General features: G+C 56.2%; 1 protein-coding gene across 4 annotated transcripts in view; it reads left to right on the top strand.

Annotated features, from left to right (window-relative positions):
• SCN5A (sodium voltage-gated channel alpha subunit 5) overlaps positions 1 to 12957 on the top strand; it is a 100366-nt gene that overhangs the window by 29694 nt on the left and 57715 nt on the right. For 3 of the 4 annotated variants that reach the window (XM_058555439.1, XM_058555437.1, XM_058555436.1), the window contains exons 6-10: positions 4473 to 4564; positions 8566 to 8796; positions 10340 to 10403; positions 11807 to 11948; positions 12476 to 12673. In XM_058555439.1, the coding sequence (XP_058411422.1) occupies positions 4473 to 4564; positions 8566 to 8796; positions 10340 to 10403; positions 11807 to 11948; positions 12476 to 12673 (727 nt within the window). Of the gene's footprint in view, positions 1 to 4472; positions 4565 to 4691; positions 4784 to 8565; positions 8797 to 10339; positions 10404 to 11806; positions 11949 to 12475; positions 12674 to 12957 lie in introns of all 4 variants that reach the window. The other variant, XM_058555442.1, reaches the window with a different exon arrangement.

Here is a 12957-nt window from a genome sequence, read left to right as displayed (position 1 = left end):
TACCTGATAAGAGAGGGCTCAAGAGAGTGGGAGGAGGTAAGGTGGAGCAAGTATAGATATCTGGAGGTATCTTTGTGGGCTGATGGAAAGGATCCAGTAGAGAGGGAAAGTCTGATGATGGTCGGGGGGGAGTTGCAGAGCGAAGCCCTTGAACTGGCCCAAGGGGTGGGAATCCAGGGCCTGGGGGAACATTGGCCTTAAGAGCAGGGAAGGCAGAATTTCAGGTGGCGATGGATAGAGTCAATGATGAGAGAAGAAGGAATTTCTCTTCTGATTGCTTCTGTTTTCTCAGTGATAAGAAGCAGGGTCCTCAGCTGAGAACACAGAGTGGGGAGGCACGTCTGAGGTTTGAGGAGAGAGGGATCACTCTCCATGTTGGAGCCAGGATATTGCATTGACTTGGAAATGGAGTAGGATTGCTGGCCAGGGCCAGGCTCTGCGGTGCCCTCCGGGAGGGGGGCAGTGATCCCTGGGCCCCTGAGGGATTGGTGTCACAGGAAAGGAGCTTCCACAGGAGAGGACACAGCATCTGCATGAGCCTTTCCCACCTTCCCATCTTGGAGCCTGAGCAGGACTGTGTCACAGCAACGACACTCCCAGACCCCAGGAAAGGCTTTGCCCTGGGCCCCTTGTCTGACAGCAAGAGCCAAGCCTTGGCCTGATTTCAGCTCATGTCTCTGGGAGATGCTCTGCATGACCTCAGGCCCTTAGCAAGTCCCCCTGTCCTGTCTTGTGAAAGAATCCCAGTCTCGATCCCCATGAGATCCCACGGGGACCCACTCCTTCTGCTCGGAATCACAGAGTAGGTGTGCCTTCCTCACCAAGGCCTGCCTGCCTTCGCTCTGAACCAGAACCAGGGGTGACAAAGCAGAACAGGGCCTCAGAGGTCACCAGACTGTTTCCACATTTCTGAGCATCTCACAGAAATGTCACACTCAGCTCCCCTGGGGCCGCATGCACCCATTGGAATGTTAGGTTTGTGCTGTGGGCTGGACTGGCCTGGCAGCTCTGATTGACAGTGATTCCACCGTATGCAAACAATGAGTTACTGCCATGGTAATGCAGTGAAATGCAGTCTGCTACAGCCAAAATGGTTCAATAACGTGGGGCTCCTAGGATAATCCAAGGAGCCTTGAGTGGCAGAAAAGTTCTATTCAATGAAATTCCCCATCCTGCCCTTGGTTTTACAGATGGAGAAACTGAGGCTCAGAGAGATCCTACCACTTGCCCAAAATTATAGAATGAATTAGCAGCAACACTGGGACTAAAACCAAGTCTCCTAACTCATAATGAGGAGAGGCACCCCAAGTCTGATGTTTCTGATTCCCCACCCCCAATTTAGGGGTTGTGGGAGGGTCTAAGGGAGGGGTGTGCCAGGAAGCCTGCCAGGCAACCCTCCAGCTGGAGCTTCCTAGGGCCCCTCTTAGCTGGGCATTACCTGCTAGTTAGCGCAGCCTCCCACCTTCTGGGGTTGTTATGGAAACCAAACCTGGAGGGGAAGGGAGGGAGGGCAGAGAGGAGAGGGTGGCAATCAGCGCAGTAGCTGTGGTGCTGGCTATACCCTCTGCCTAGCAGCCCCGTGAGGGGCCATCTACATCAAATGGGAGGGCTGCGCAGCAAGATAGGGGTGGAGCAGGAAGAAGGCCAGGGTCTGCCCTTCCTCATGGTTCCTCAGCCTCCAAAAAGGCTCCCCGCTGTGCTGGGGCTGGCGTGATGGAGGGGATTCTCACCCACCAACCCCTGCTCTTCCTGTGTGGGGGCCCACATTCCCGCCCCTCCCCCCAGCTATCTGCCCCTGCCCAGCAGCTTGGCCACAACAGAAAGAGAAGAATGGCTTGGAGGAGAGTTGTGCCAGCCTGCTAGGGGCAGAGCCCCACCCCCACCTCTGCCACTGCTGAAGCTGGCCCTTTGCCTGCCTTGCCACACTCCAGGGCCCCAGGGGAGGCCTCGGGGGGGTCTAGGGCCCCAATATGGGAAGCAGCCAGGCACCAGGCTCTGGATTGAGTAAGAGGCAGCAGCCCCATTGTCACAGACACAGTCACAGACACACCGTGCCCTCACCCAGCCCTGCACCCCACCTTCAAGACTTCCTCCCCCTGAGGATTGCTCTCCCACACGTGTCCTGACTTCATGGACACACGACCACCAGCCCCACTCCTGTTCTCAGCCACTCAGCTGGCTTTGCAAACCTGACGGGAGCACACCCCTTGGGATTTTGGCTTCTCTGTGCCAAGCACCAGCTGCTGAGGAGGCAGACGATGAATGGAGGGCAAGCACTGTCTGTGCTGGGGACACTGCAAGGGCGGGGTGGGGCAGGTTCTACAATGGGACAGGCAGACGCAGGCAAAATCCAAGCCAGAGACAAGTCTTCACTGGAGACTCCGGGAGACACACAGGGTCTGTAAGGGACGGAAGGGAGAAGCAAGGACAGTTGGTTCCCTCTCTGATCTGCACAGTGCTCCACTCACACCCTGTAACCAGAAGAGACAGTCTTGAAACCAGTGTCCTGAGCAAGAAAAGCTGTTGTCCCAGGCCACATCTACTAGACCAGCAGCAGGAAATGGGGCCCAGAGCCACCAGCAGGCATAGCTTTCATGTGATGGCAACATTGGCAATGTTCCTGAGAATCCTGTGGCAGCATCTTTTCTGGACAGAGTCCAAGCCTGAGAGAAGAACGTGGGACAGAGGCCTGAGGGTCTGAGCCATCACAGAGATTGGAGTAGCCATCAAAAGTTGAGAGGGAGCTTGGACCAAATTAATAGGTGTATGTGGGACAGAACAAGGGAGCTGACTTCTGCTCCCCACTGGAAGATGGGGCTGCATCTGATTGCTGCACCAGAGAAAAATCTGCAAGCTGAAGTGAATCTGGGGGATGGAATGGAAACCACACCACAGAAAGGATCTGGGGTAGCCAGAAGGAAAGCTCTGAGAATGTGTCTGCTGACTTCCCATCTCTGAAGGGATGTGGTGAGTAAGGAGGGAGCAGGCATGGTCCACAGGGCCCCGTGAAGATGGAAAGGCCCCATGAGTGGACGTAGAGGAAGCTGGCGTCAGCCCGGCGTCAGTTAGAGCTGGACCAGGCTGGACCCAGGAGTTGAGCCCCTTGACACAGCCTGTCGGGTCCTTGCCTATAGACACCCACAGCTTGAAGGCAGATTCAGAAGCTCTGAGCAGAGTGGCGGGGCCTGGAGGTGCAGATGACCACAGAGTGAGTGCAGCTACGCTCTCAGCCCACCCTTGGCGCTCAGCTGATGTCGCTGGGCTGATGTCCTAGGTCTGATGTCACTCAGACACCGGGTCAGACACACTTGGTTAAACATCAGACACCTTCAGTTAAATGTCAGACACCCTGGATGCGGAGCCTTTGGTTAAATATCACAGGTCATTGCCACTGTCCCAATGATCCTGGTCACACACTGTCCAGCCACCTCTCAGACATCCTGGTCATATGGCCCATCATATGTGTCCTCACGCTCTGCTCAGGCAGGTCCCTGACCCCCAGAGACCAACTCCTTCTTCTTGTGCCTGTGGAGGCCGTGGATGGACAGCTGTCCCCAAGTTCTATGTGGGGACCCCGTGGCCACTCAGCCCTGCTAAGCGCTATTCAGACCCAAGCAGGACAGACCCCAAGGAGGGCTGCTCATCTCCAGAGCTCACTCCTCCTGTGGAGACCCAAGGCCTTCCTTGGGGGACATGGAAGGTCTTGGGGTGGACTCATGGGGTAGGGGCCAGCCTCTCCCTAGAAACCGCTCATCCAGCTCTTTTCTCTTCCTCTGTTGGCCATTGCCAGTCAAAGAGCTGAGTATTCAGGCAGCCTCCCTTCCCATCTTTCGAAGCGTCGCCCAGGGAACTCTGCTTCTCCTGTGGAGTACTCAGGTTGCCTCCACCTCGTGACGTCAGGGACTCCTGCGCCACTCCTTGCCCAGATTTTTGGTTGGAAGGAGAGGTGGGCAACCCTCGGAGACCCAGCCATGCCTCCGTGGTGATCATAGCCAGCGCTTAGGGTCCCATAGATTGGAGCAGGCTGGCGCGAGCTGACCACAAACTGCAGAAGACACAGAGCAAATCTAGGGCCAGAAACCCAGTGGCTTCCTACATCACCTGGCCTGAGCCTCCTGGAAAACAATTTTTCTCTTCGTCCTGCTGTGTTCCCAGCCTCAGACCCTGCCACATGGTTTCGTGTCACGGTCCCAGTGGCATGGAGAATGTGGCAGAGTTGTTGCCTCCTGGCGCGAGTTATTCACGGGACCATCACTGGGAGAACCACCTGGGGGATTGCTGTGTGGACATCCTTAAGGCACCCACACTGAAGTCCCTGTGTCAGGAGGGTTGAGGTCAGGAAGAAAGCCTGGAGAGGCCCTGGGCCACCCACAGCCCTCCATGTGGGAGGGGGAGGAGTGAGAGGGCTGGTCGGGGAGGGCAGGCTGAGGTGCTGCTTTGTAATTCCCAATAACTGTGGTTTGATTCTGCAGGTATGTATCAGAAAATATAAAACTAGGCAATTTGTCGGCTCTTCGAACTTTCAGAGTCCTGAGAGCTCTAAAAACTATTTCAGTTATCCCAGGTAAGATGCCAGTTCGGATCTCAGCTACAAGTGACTCTCTCTCTGTCTCCCCCCACCCCCCACCCCGACCGTGTGTCTCCTCCTGGCGTGTTGTCGCTGTCTCGTGTGTGAATTTCCCTTGTTACAGATACACCACTGAATTTGTGGACCTGGGCAATGTCTCAGCTTTACGCACCTTCCGAGTCCTCCGGGCCCTGAAAACTATATCAGTCATTTCAGGTGAAAATCAGGTTAAACGCCAAGGCCGCAGGGGCACGCTCGGGCCTTTCCAGCCACCTGGGAGCCGAGACGACCCTTGGGAAGGCCTCTTCGAATGTGCCTGTCACCAGAATACCTTTCCCAGAGCTCAGATGTGGGGGCTGTCAGACAGAGGACACGGCTGCCCCCTCAAAGCCTCAGAATGGGCTTCAGGCTGCCCACCTCAGCAAAGCCCACTCTCACAGGCACCGGGGGGCACAGAGCACCCCAGAGCGGGTCCTGGATTGAACCCAAATTCTTCCCAAGATAGTGATTTCTTTCCCCAACTGAGCTCAGCTATTTGAATAGCTAAAAGCTTGTGTGTGAATGGCTTCAGCCTGGAGCATCATCCTCTGATAAGGAAGCCAAAAGAACTGTGTTTGAGGAAACTGCATACACACCCAGAACGAAAAAGGAAAACTGCGGCTCGGTCTCTCATGGCTGAGTGCCGAGTCCCTGCCTTGTGCCCCCTCTGGTGATGTCTGCACAGCCGGAGCCCCAGCCCCATTTTGTGAAATGGAGCGTACTCTGTGGACAGGTGGCATCGGGCCTTGGTGTCTAACGGTCCTCGCTGCATGGTGCGGTAGAGGTTTAGCAAACCGTGCATGGTAGTCTCAGGAGGAAATCCTCCTTGACAGATGTTGGCAATTGTACCTGGGAAATCTTCTAAGCCCAGATGGCCTCTCTAGAAAGCCGTTCTACCCCATCCATCCAGGAAAACTCTAAAAAGACTTGTGATGATTTCAGAGCCCAAAGGGCAGTGCCCAGAGTCTCCTTCGAGAGCCTTTTCTGAATGCAGCCACACTCAGAACTGGAGAAGGCACTTCTTTTAAAAAGGCAGCTGGAGACGGGCTGCATGCCACCCATGTGGGAAGGAGTCAGGGCTGAGGGAAGAATTAGGTGAACCGGGTGGTTGCATCCACTCCTGATTTGGAAAGCTGGTGGTCCTGGGCCCTGCCTGGTGGGGTTACATGATCTTGTAGGAGGAGCCCCCACTTATGCTGTGTTCACACTGAGCCAGAATATTCCTCTGGCATCTGAACCCACCATACGATGTGCACGAGTGGCCTAGACCCCTGCTAAGAACCAGTAGCAAGTGAGGCAGTCTGTCCCCAGCCACTCCCATGGAGCCACCCCCATTGAGACAGGCATCATTGGCCTTGGCGAACGCATACATGCTCAGAAGCCTCAGGGTCTGTCCTCTAGGGTCCCAGGGACAACCTCACAGCACACACCCCACAGGAGTAGATAGGCCTTAACTGACCACAGCAGTTAAGAAAAGGCATGTTCCTGTCTGTTTTATAAGAAAGACCGACAAGGGAAAATATTTTTCGTCCTGGGGACCACCAACCTCAACCCAGCCCCACTGGATCTCTTCAAGCTGCGAACCACCCACTGAAGCAGCAGACAGCTGCTGACCCTGAAAGTGGACGTTAGAAAAATGCTATGGTCAGCATTTTGGAAGGCTCCCTGGAGGAGGTGTCCCCTGACCTGAGTCTTATTGCCTTGGCCCTCTCTGGACCTCTATCTTCTTTCCCATAAAATGGGAAGGGTTTCCAAGGGCTCTTTGCCCAGCCTGTTAGAACTGCAGTGGCAGAAGGATTTCCCAGTTGACCCCCCAGAACTCATCCCTTCCTGGGTCTTTTCAGAAAGAATCTCGTTATTTCCTCAGGATCGTTCCTGCCAGAAGTGAACTCTGTCATCAATGTGAGAAACGTTTAAAGGAGTGGCTCTGTGCTCACCAACTGATTATCCCCACGGACACCGTCCACACAGACCAGGAAGTGCTTTGCTGGGCCTTGAGCTGGATGCTTTAGGCCAAAGATACTTTAGCCTAACAGTTAAGGCAGAGTCCAGGTTGGGTATGCGGGCTGCTGCCCACTACCCTTCACTTTGTCCCCCCACCCCCACGGTGTGGGCTGGGTCTCCAGGCCTGCTGAGCAGAACCAGAGTGTGCCCGCTGTGGGGACCTAGAACCTCCCCTAGAGATGAGGTGTTCTAGACTAGGAGGGGCTTGTGAATGCCACCACCACCGCCACTCTGGGCCCAGGCTCCTGCAAGGTCCACCCACTGCCCAGGCAGTTGCCAACATCTGCCAGGACAATTTCCACAAAGAACGCAGAGTGCCTCTGAGCTGTGGGCGGGCAACAGCGTTAGCAGCTCTGTGGGGACAACTTCCTGGTGTGTTTGCTCATCGCTGCCTCCCTGTCTCTGGGTCACGGGCACAGCAGCCTCGGGCACAGTAGCTATGGGTGCTCCTAACATTAACCGGCTGGACGATGGACGGATGGAGCTTAATCTGAGATCTGGCCGCTTCGGTGGGAGCGGGGTGGGGGATTGGGGGGCAGGGCCCTGCTGCTGGCAGAGAAGCCCCCTCGCTCCCCTGCTCTGCTCGAACTTGTCGTAGGATAGTAGCTAGTGTCAGACTGAACACGTCTACACGTGCTTTTCTGTCACTTCGCTGTGTGGTGCTGGCTTCTGCAGGGAGCTTGGCTGTGCCACTAACAGATCATGGCCTCTCAGCTGTGGGGAGTGGGATGGACGGGGATGGGTCCCAGAGGGACAGCCAGAGGAGGAAAATGCAAAACAGGTCAACTCCTCTCCTGTCCCTGAACCTTTCTTTCTTTCTTTTTTTTTTTTTTTTTGCTAAGGAAGACTGGCCCTGATCTAACATCTATGGCCAATCCTCCTCATTTTTTTTTTTTCCCCAAAGCCCCAGTAAATAGCTGTATATCGTAGTTGCACATCCTTCTAGTTGCTGTATGTGGGACACGGCCTCAGCGTGGCCAGACAAGCAGTGCGTCAGTGCACGCCTGGGATCCGAACCCGGGCCACCAGTAGCGGAGCACGCACACTTAACTGCTAAGCCACCAGGCCGGCCCCAACCCTGAACCTTTCTTAAAAGTGAGGTCCAGGGGCCAGCCCAGTGGCACAAGTGGTTAAGTGCACGCACTCCGCTGCAGCGGCCCGGGGTTTGCCAGTTCGGATCCCAGGCGCGCACCGACGCACTGCTTGGCAAGCCATGTTGTGGCGGCGTCCCATATAAAGTAGAGGAAGATGGGCCTGGATGTTAGCCCAGGGCCAGTCTTCCTCAGCAAAAAAAAAAAAAAAAAAAAAAGAGGAGGATTGGCAGATGTTAGCTCAGGGCCGATACTCCTCACAAAAAATTAATTAATTAATTAAAAAAAAAAAAAAGTGAGGTCCAAGCTAGAACAGGCTCCTTAGGACGTTACCCACCATGGCCTTGCCAGACCTCCCCCCCGCAGCCCCCCAGCCCCCCAGCACATGCACTACATTCCCCTACCGTGAATGGCTTATCTCTCCCCATCTCAGGATCAAGGCTGAGTCCCCTCCAGCGCCCTGGAATGGGCCTAACCTCAGTCTCCTCTCCATGGGCTACATTTAAAGGGGCAGGCCAGGCATACCTTGGGACCAACCAGTGGGGGACGGGCTTTGAGTGTTTGCTTCCTCAAGAAAACAGCAGTTACCACACTCATTTCATATATTTGGCTAGTGGAGAGCAAAGAACACTGGGATCTTCTGAAAATACACGGCCAGACTGGTCTCCTGCCCCAGGGGAGTCGGGACAGAATCTCAGCAGCAGAGGAAAGGGGGGCTTTGGTCTGAAAAGCCCAAGAGAGGCCTCCTTCACTCTGCCCCCACCTCATATTGTCCACCTGGCCCAGCACCCCCTCAGACCCAGCCCCCGCCCAGTGGAGCAGGGAACCTGGTGCCCATGGGTGACCCGTGCTCCTTCTCGCCAGGCCTGAAGACCATCGTGGGGGCCCTGATCCAGTCTGTGAAGAAGCTGGCCGACGTGATGGTCCTCACAGTCTTCTGCCTCAGCGTCTTCGCGCTCATCGGCCTGCAGCTCTTCATGGGCAACCTGAGGCACAAATGTGTGCGCAACTTCACGGAGCTCAATGGCACCAACGGCTCCGTGGAGGCCGACGGCCTGGTCTGGGAATCACTGGACCTCTACCTCAACGACCCAGGTGCGGACTATTTCTGTGGCCTGAGCAGGACTCTGTGAGGCCACCAGGGCTGGGGCATCTCCCACACAGGTCTCGCCGGAGGACAAGCCTCCCTCCAGGGCCATTCTAGCCCTACCTGATCCCCCGGAGACCCAGCTGTGTGCTCGTGGATTCCAGCCCCTGCCCTTTGGGGCTCCACAAGAGAGGACAGAAGGGGAGCAGACTTAGGGCCTGCCCTCGTGAGTTCTCAGGCTAGGTGCGGAGACAGAAAGGATGGAGTTAGATGGAGAGGCAAACAGGGGAGCAGCAGCTGTGACGTTTGGAGGTGGGACTGACCCTAGAGGGTCGGGAATGGGGAGGAGACGGGCCTACCTGCAGAGAGGAGTGCTAGCTTGGGAAAGGGTGGGCCGTGGAGCGGGGGTAGTTTGTGAGGCTCAAGGTGGAGGCCCCACCTGCTTGGCGAGGGGTTTTTCAGTTGACTTCATTGTTCTTTGCCAGGATGTTAGTTCCATACACGTGCACCCCAGAACCCTGTGAGAGGGTCAGAACAAGCTCGGTGATTGTACAAGGTCATGGTTTACACTTCCACACTCCAGGCTGATGGCCAGCAGCTGTCTTAACTAGTGCCATCAGCCTGGACCAAAGGTAGACACTGGTGCGAGTCCAGGTCCTCGGCCACAGGGATCCCGAGGGCCGCTCTGAAGTTAGGGCCGCTTACGTACACCAGCAAGGCACTTTGGAAAAAGAACAGAAATTCGGTGGGTAAATTTGCTTATGGCCATATAGCAGTGGTTCTAAAACTTCAGTGTGTACCAGAGTCACCTGGAGGGCTCCAGAAAACACAGACTGCTGGGCCCCATCCCCGGAGTTTCTGAGTCAGTAGATCTGAGGTGGCATTCAGGAAGTTACATTTCTAACCAGTCCCAGTTGATGCTTGAGCTGCTGGTCCACACTTTGAGAACTGCTGCCTAAGACCAAAGCATGTTAGGGATGAGTGATGGGGGCTGATGGACGGCAACAGAGAGGAGAGGACAGGACCTGGTGTCCCATGTCTCATCTGTTCCAGCCCCAGCCCTATCTGGGCAGACACAGTATTGCCATGGTGAGTGTGGTGGGCCTCACTTCCACCACCTTATACACAAGGAAATGGGTCCAGAGCTGGGCGGTAGCCCACCTGGGCCACGTGGTGACTCAGCAGCCAAGCTAGAACTCTGTCCAGACTCCTGCCTCCTCTCTTGGCCCTAGTTGGCCCCCTGAGTGGTTTGGGGCAAGGTATGGAAGCTCCCTATAGGGACAGCTAAGGGCCTGCCAAGGGCTTCCTGTGTCTTCCTAGACTATGGAGGACACCGGCTGCTGAACGTCTGAGGAGGAGCAGGAGGAAGGCGAGGGAAGCAGCTAGAGTTGCCTCAGACCTAGCCAGGCAGACAGTAGGGGTCAGGCAGGGGCAGAGAGGAGGGGGGAAGACCATCAGCAGTGTCCCTACCTCCCCAAAGCCCTGGGTACAAAGTGGGAACCCCAGGAGTCAGCCACATGTGCCCCTCACCGTTGGATGTTTGTCTTCCAGAAAATTACTTGCTCAAGAATGGCACATCTGACGTGTTAATGTGTGGGAACAGCTCCGACGCTGGGTATGTGGTGCCCACCTCCCAGAGCCATCTCACCGAGCCGGGGGAGTCTCCCGCTGCTTTCTCAACTGACTGTGCTTTCAGTTAAGCCCCTTGACGCCAGGGACAGCGAGGCCTTCCCTGCCTCTCTTCCTTGCCAGGCCCCTGGCAGCTTCCCCACCCAACCCCCACCCTAGGGGAGAGAGCTGTGAAGGGGGTAAGAAGGGGATGGGGGCGCAGATCTGCAGGGAGGGGACCAGAACCCTGAAGATGGGACGGGACTGGAGGGCAGTTCAGGAGGCCCTGCAGGGCTCTGCACAGCACAACCCTGGCTGCATTCCCCTTCTAGAAGCCCCCCCGGGCTGCTCCCTCCTCTCCAGTCTTTACTTCATCCCTGCTCATTTGGGCATCAGGTCCAGAGTGAATGTGGTTCCCCCAGCAGCCTAGACTCTTCTCCAGGGCAAGCAGGGCCTGCACTTGCAGCCTGATTGTGGTACCCAGAGAGGCCCAGTAGCCACGTGCAGCTTCCAGGGCCCTGTGCACACCGGGCTCTGGGTCAGTGTGACTGTGCCATAGGTTATTAGGGGGAGGGAACACACAAGCTCACGTGGTGGGGAAGGTATTCTGAGGGGCTGCAGTCCCGCATCTCTGAATATGACGTTCAAGAGCCCTTCCTGTTGCTAGAGAGATTGTCTGCAGGGTCTTATGGCATTAGCAAGGCACAGAGACCCCTTGGCTGCATCCTCCCTCTTGCCGAGTCTCCCTTCCCCCAGCCGTCTCTCACACACACGCATGCACACACATGTGAATCCAGCCCAGTGCTCCCTCCTTGAGTAAAAGGCTATCCCCTCAAACTAAGTGAACTGTGCATCTGCCTCACTGTGTGCCCAGTCATGCAAATGGGCACATTCTCCAGATATGGCCAGGCCCCAGCCTGTTCACCCCAGAATCGTCTCTCAACCCCACGGCCCAACCTTTGCCCTGGGCTCCATCCTATTCAGCTCAGCCAAGCCTCACTGCCCCCCCACCACCGCCCACCCCCCTACCCCTCATGCCTGCACTGTACTCAACTCTTCATCAGGTAGGCAGGCAGAGGAAGAGATGTGAGCCAGGCCCTTGGTGCTGCCTCTGCGAGGGGAGAGGCAACTCAGACAGCAGCTGGGATGGTGTGTCATATGGGCAGAAGGCAGCTGGATTTAGGCCTAGCAGAATCAGATGGGTAGAGAAGAGGGTAAGATGGTGTCCCAGGTGGGAGGCACAGCATGAAAAGTCATGGAGGCGGGACCCAGCAGTGTGGCACTAGGTTCCTGATCCTAAGCCTCATGAAGCAGTGGAGCATACACTCGGCTGCCCAGGGAGAAGAGACAGGGTCTCAGGGGCAGAGGACCCCTTACAGCATGGGACAGAGTCTGCGTGTCTGGCCGCAGGACATGTCCCGAGGGCTACCGGTGCCTAAAGGCAGGCGAGAACCCTGACCACGGCTACACCAGCTTCGATTCCTTCGCCTGGGCCTTCCTCGCGCTCTTCCGCCTGATGACGCAGGATTACTGGGAGCGCCTCTACCAGCAGGTAAGTGGGTGCATGAGGCCAGCAGAGGGCCGCCAGGAACGGGCTCAGGGCCCCTCACAGGGGCCCAGGCTGCACAAGTGACTAGCTAGAAGTGGCCCCAGCAGCTTCTCCGCGGTGAGAGCTGAGGAAGGATAAGGGGCAGGGATCCTTGCATCTGAGGGATGGGGGCTCAGCAAGCAAAGAAACTGTCTTTTTGCTGGTGACCAAGTACCCATCTATATAGGACATGCTAAGCTCTGTGAGTGAGACACTTCTCCACCTTCTGTGATGGAATAGTCCACTCTGGGTGCAACATTTCCCAAGCTGGTTGGGACATTCTGCCTCCCTCTGTGGGTGGGACACTACCCCGTGTGTGTAGGTCATTCTCCTCTGTAGGTCAGGACACTTTCCTCTATCAGTGGTACCCCCTCCCCAGGCTGTACCAATTTGAACCCCTGGCACAGCCAAACTGGGCAGCTTGAGAATGCCGTGACTGTGACCCAGAAGGGGCCCCAGTGAGAATGACCTCTGCCCTCTCACTCCCCCAGACTCTGAGGTCCGCAGGGAAGATCTACATGATCTTCTTCATGCTTGTCATCTTCCTGGGCTCCTTCTACCTGGTGAACTTGATCCTCGCTGTGGTCGCCATGGCCTACGAGGAGCAAAACCAAGCCACCATCGCTGAGACTGAGGAGAAGGAAAAGCGCTTCCGGGAAGCCATGGAGATGCTCAAGAAAGAGCATGAGGTGGGTGAGCAGTGCAGCCAAGGAGCCTCCAGACCAAGCCTTCACCTGACTTTGGGTGCCTCAAGAATGGTGCCTGCTAGGTAAAGCTGGTGCCTTTGGGCATGGCACCTGCTGGGTAAAGCTGATACCTGGAGGCATGGTGCCTGCTGGGTAAACCTGGTGCCTGGAGATGTGATGCATGCTGGGTAAAGCTGGTGCCTACTGGGGAAACTGGTACCTGTATATGTAGCACCTGCTGGGTAAAAGGCAGTGCCTGCTGGATAAAGCTGGTGTCAGCTGGGTAC

This window comes from Diceros bicornis, chromosome 2 (genome assembly GCF_020826845.1).
Source record: "Diceros bicornis minor isolate mBicDic1 chromosome 2, mDicBic1.mat.cur, whole genome shotgun sequence".
NCBI classification, from domain to species: domain Eukaryota; kingdom Metazoa; phylum Chordata; class Mammalia; order Perissodactyla; family Rhinocerotidae; genus Diceros; species Diceros bicornis.
The sequence above is the reverse complement of the archived record's forward strand: the minus strand, read 5'-3'. Positions and strand labels throughout refer to the sequence as shown.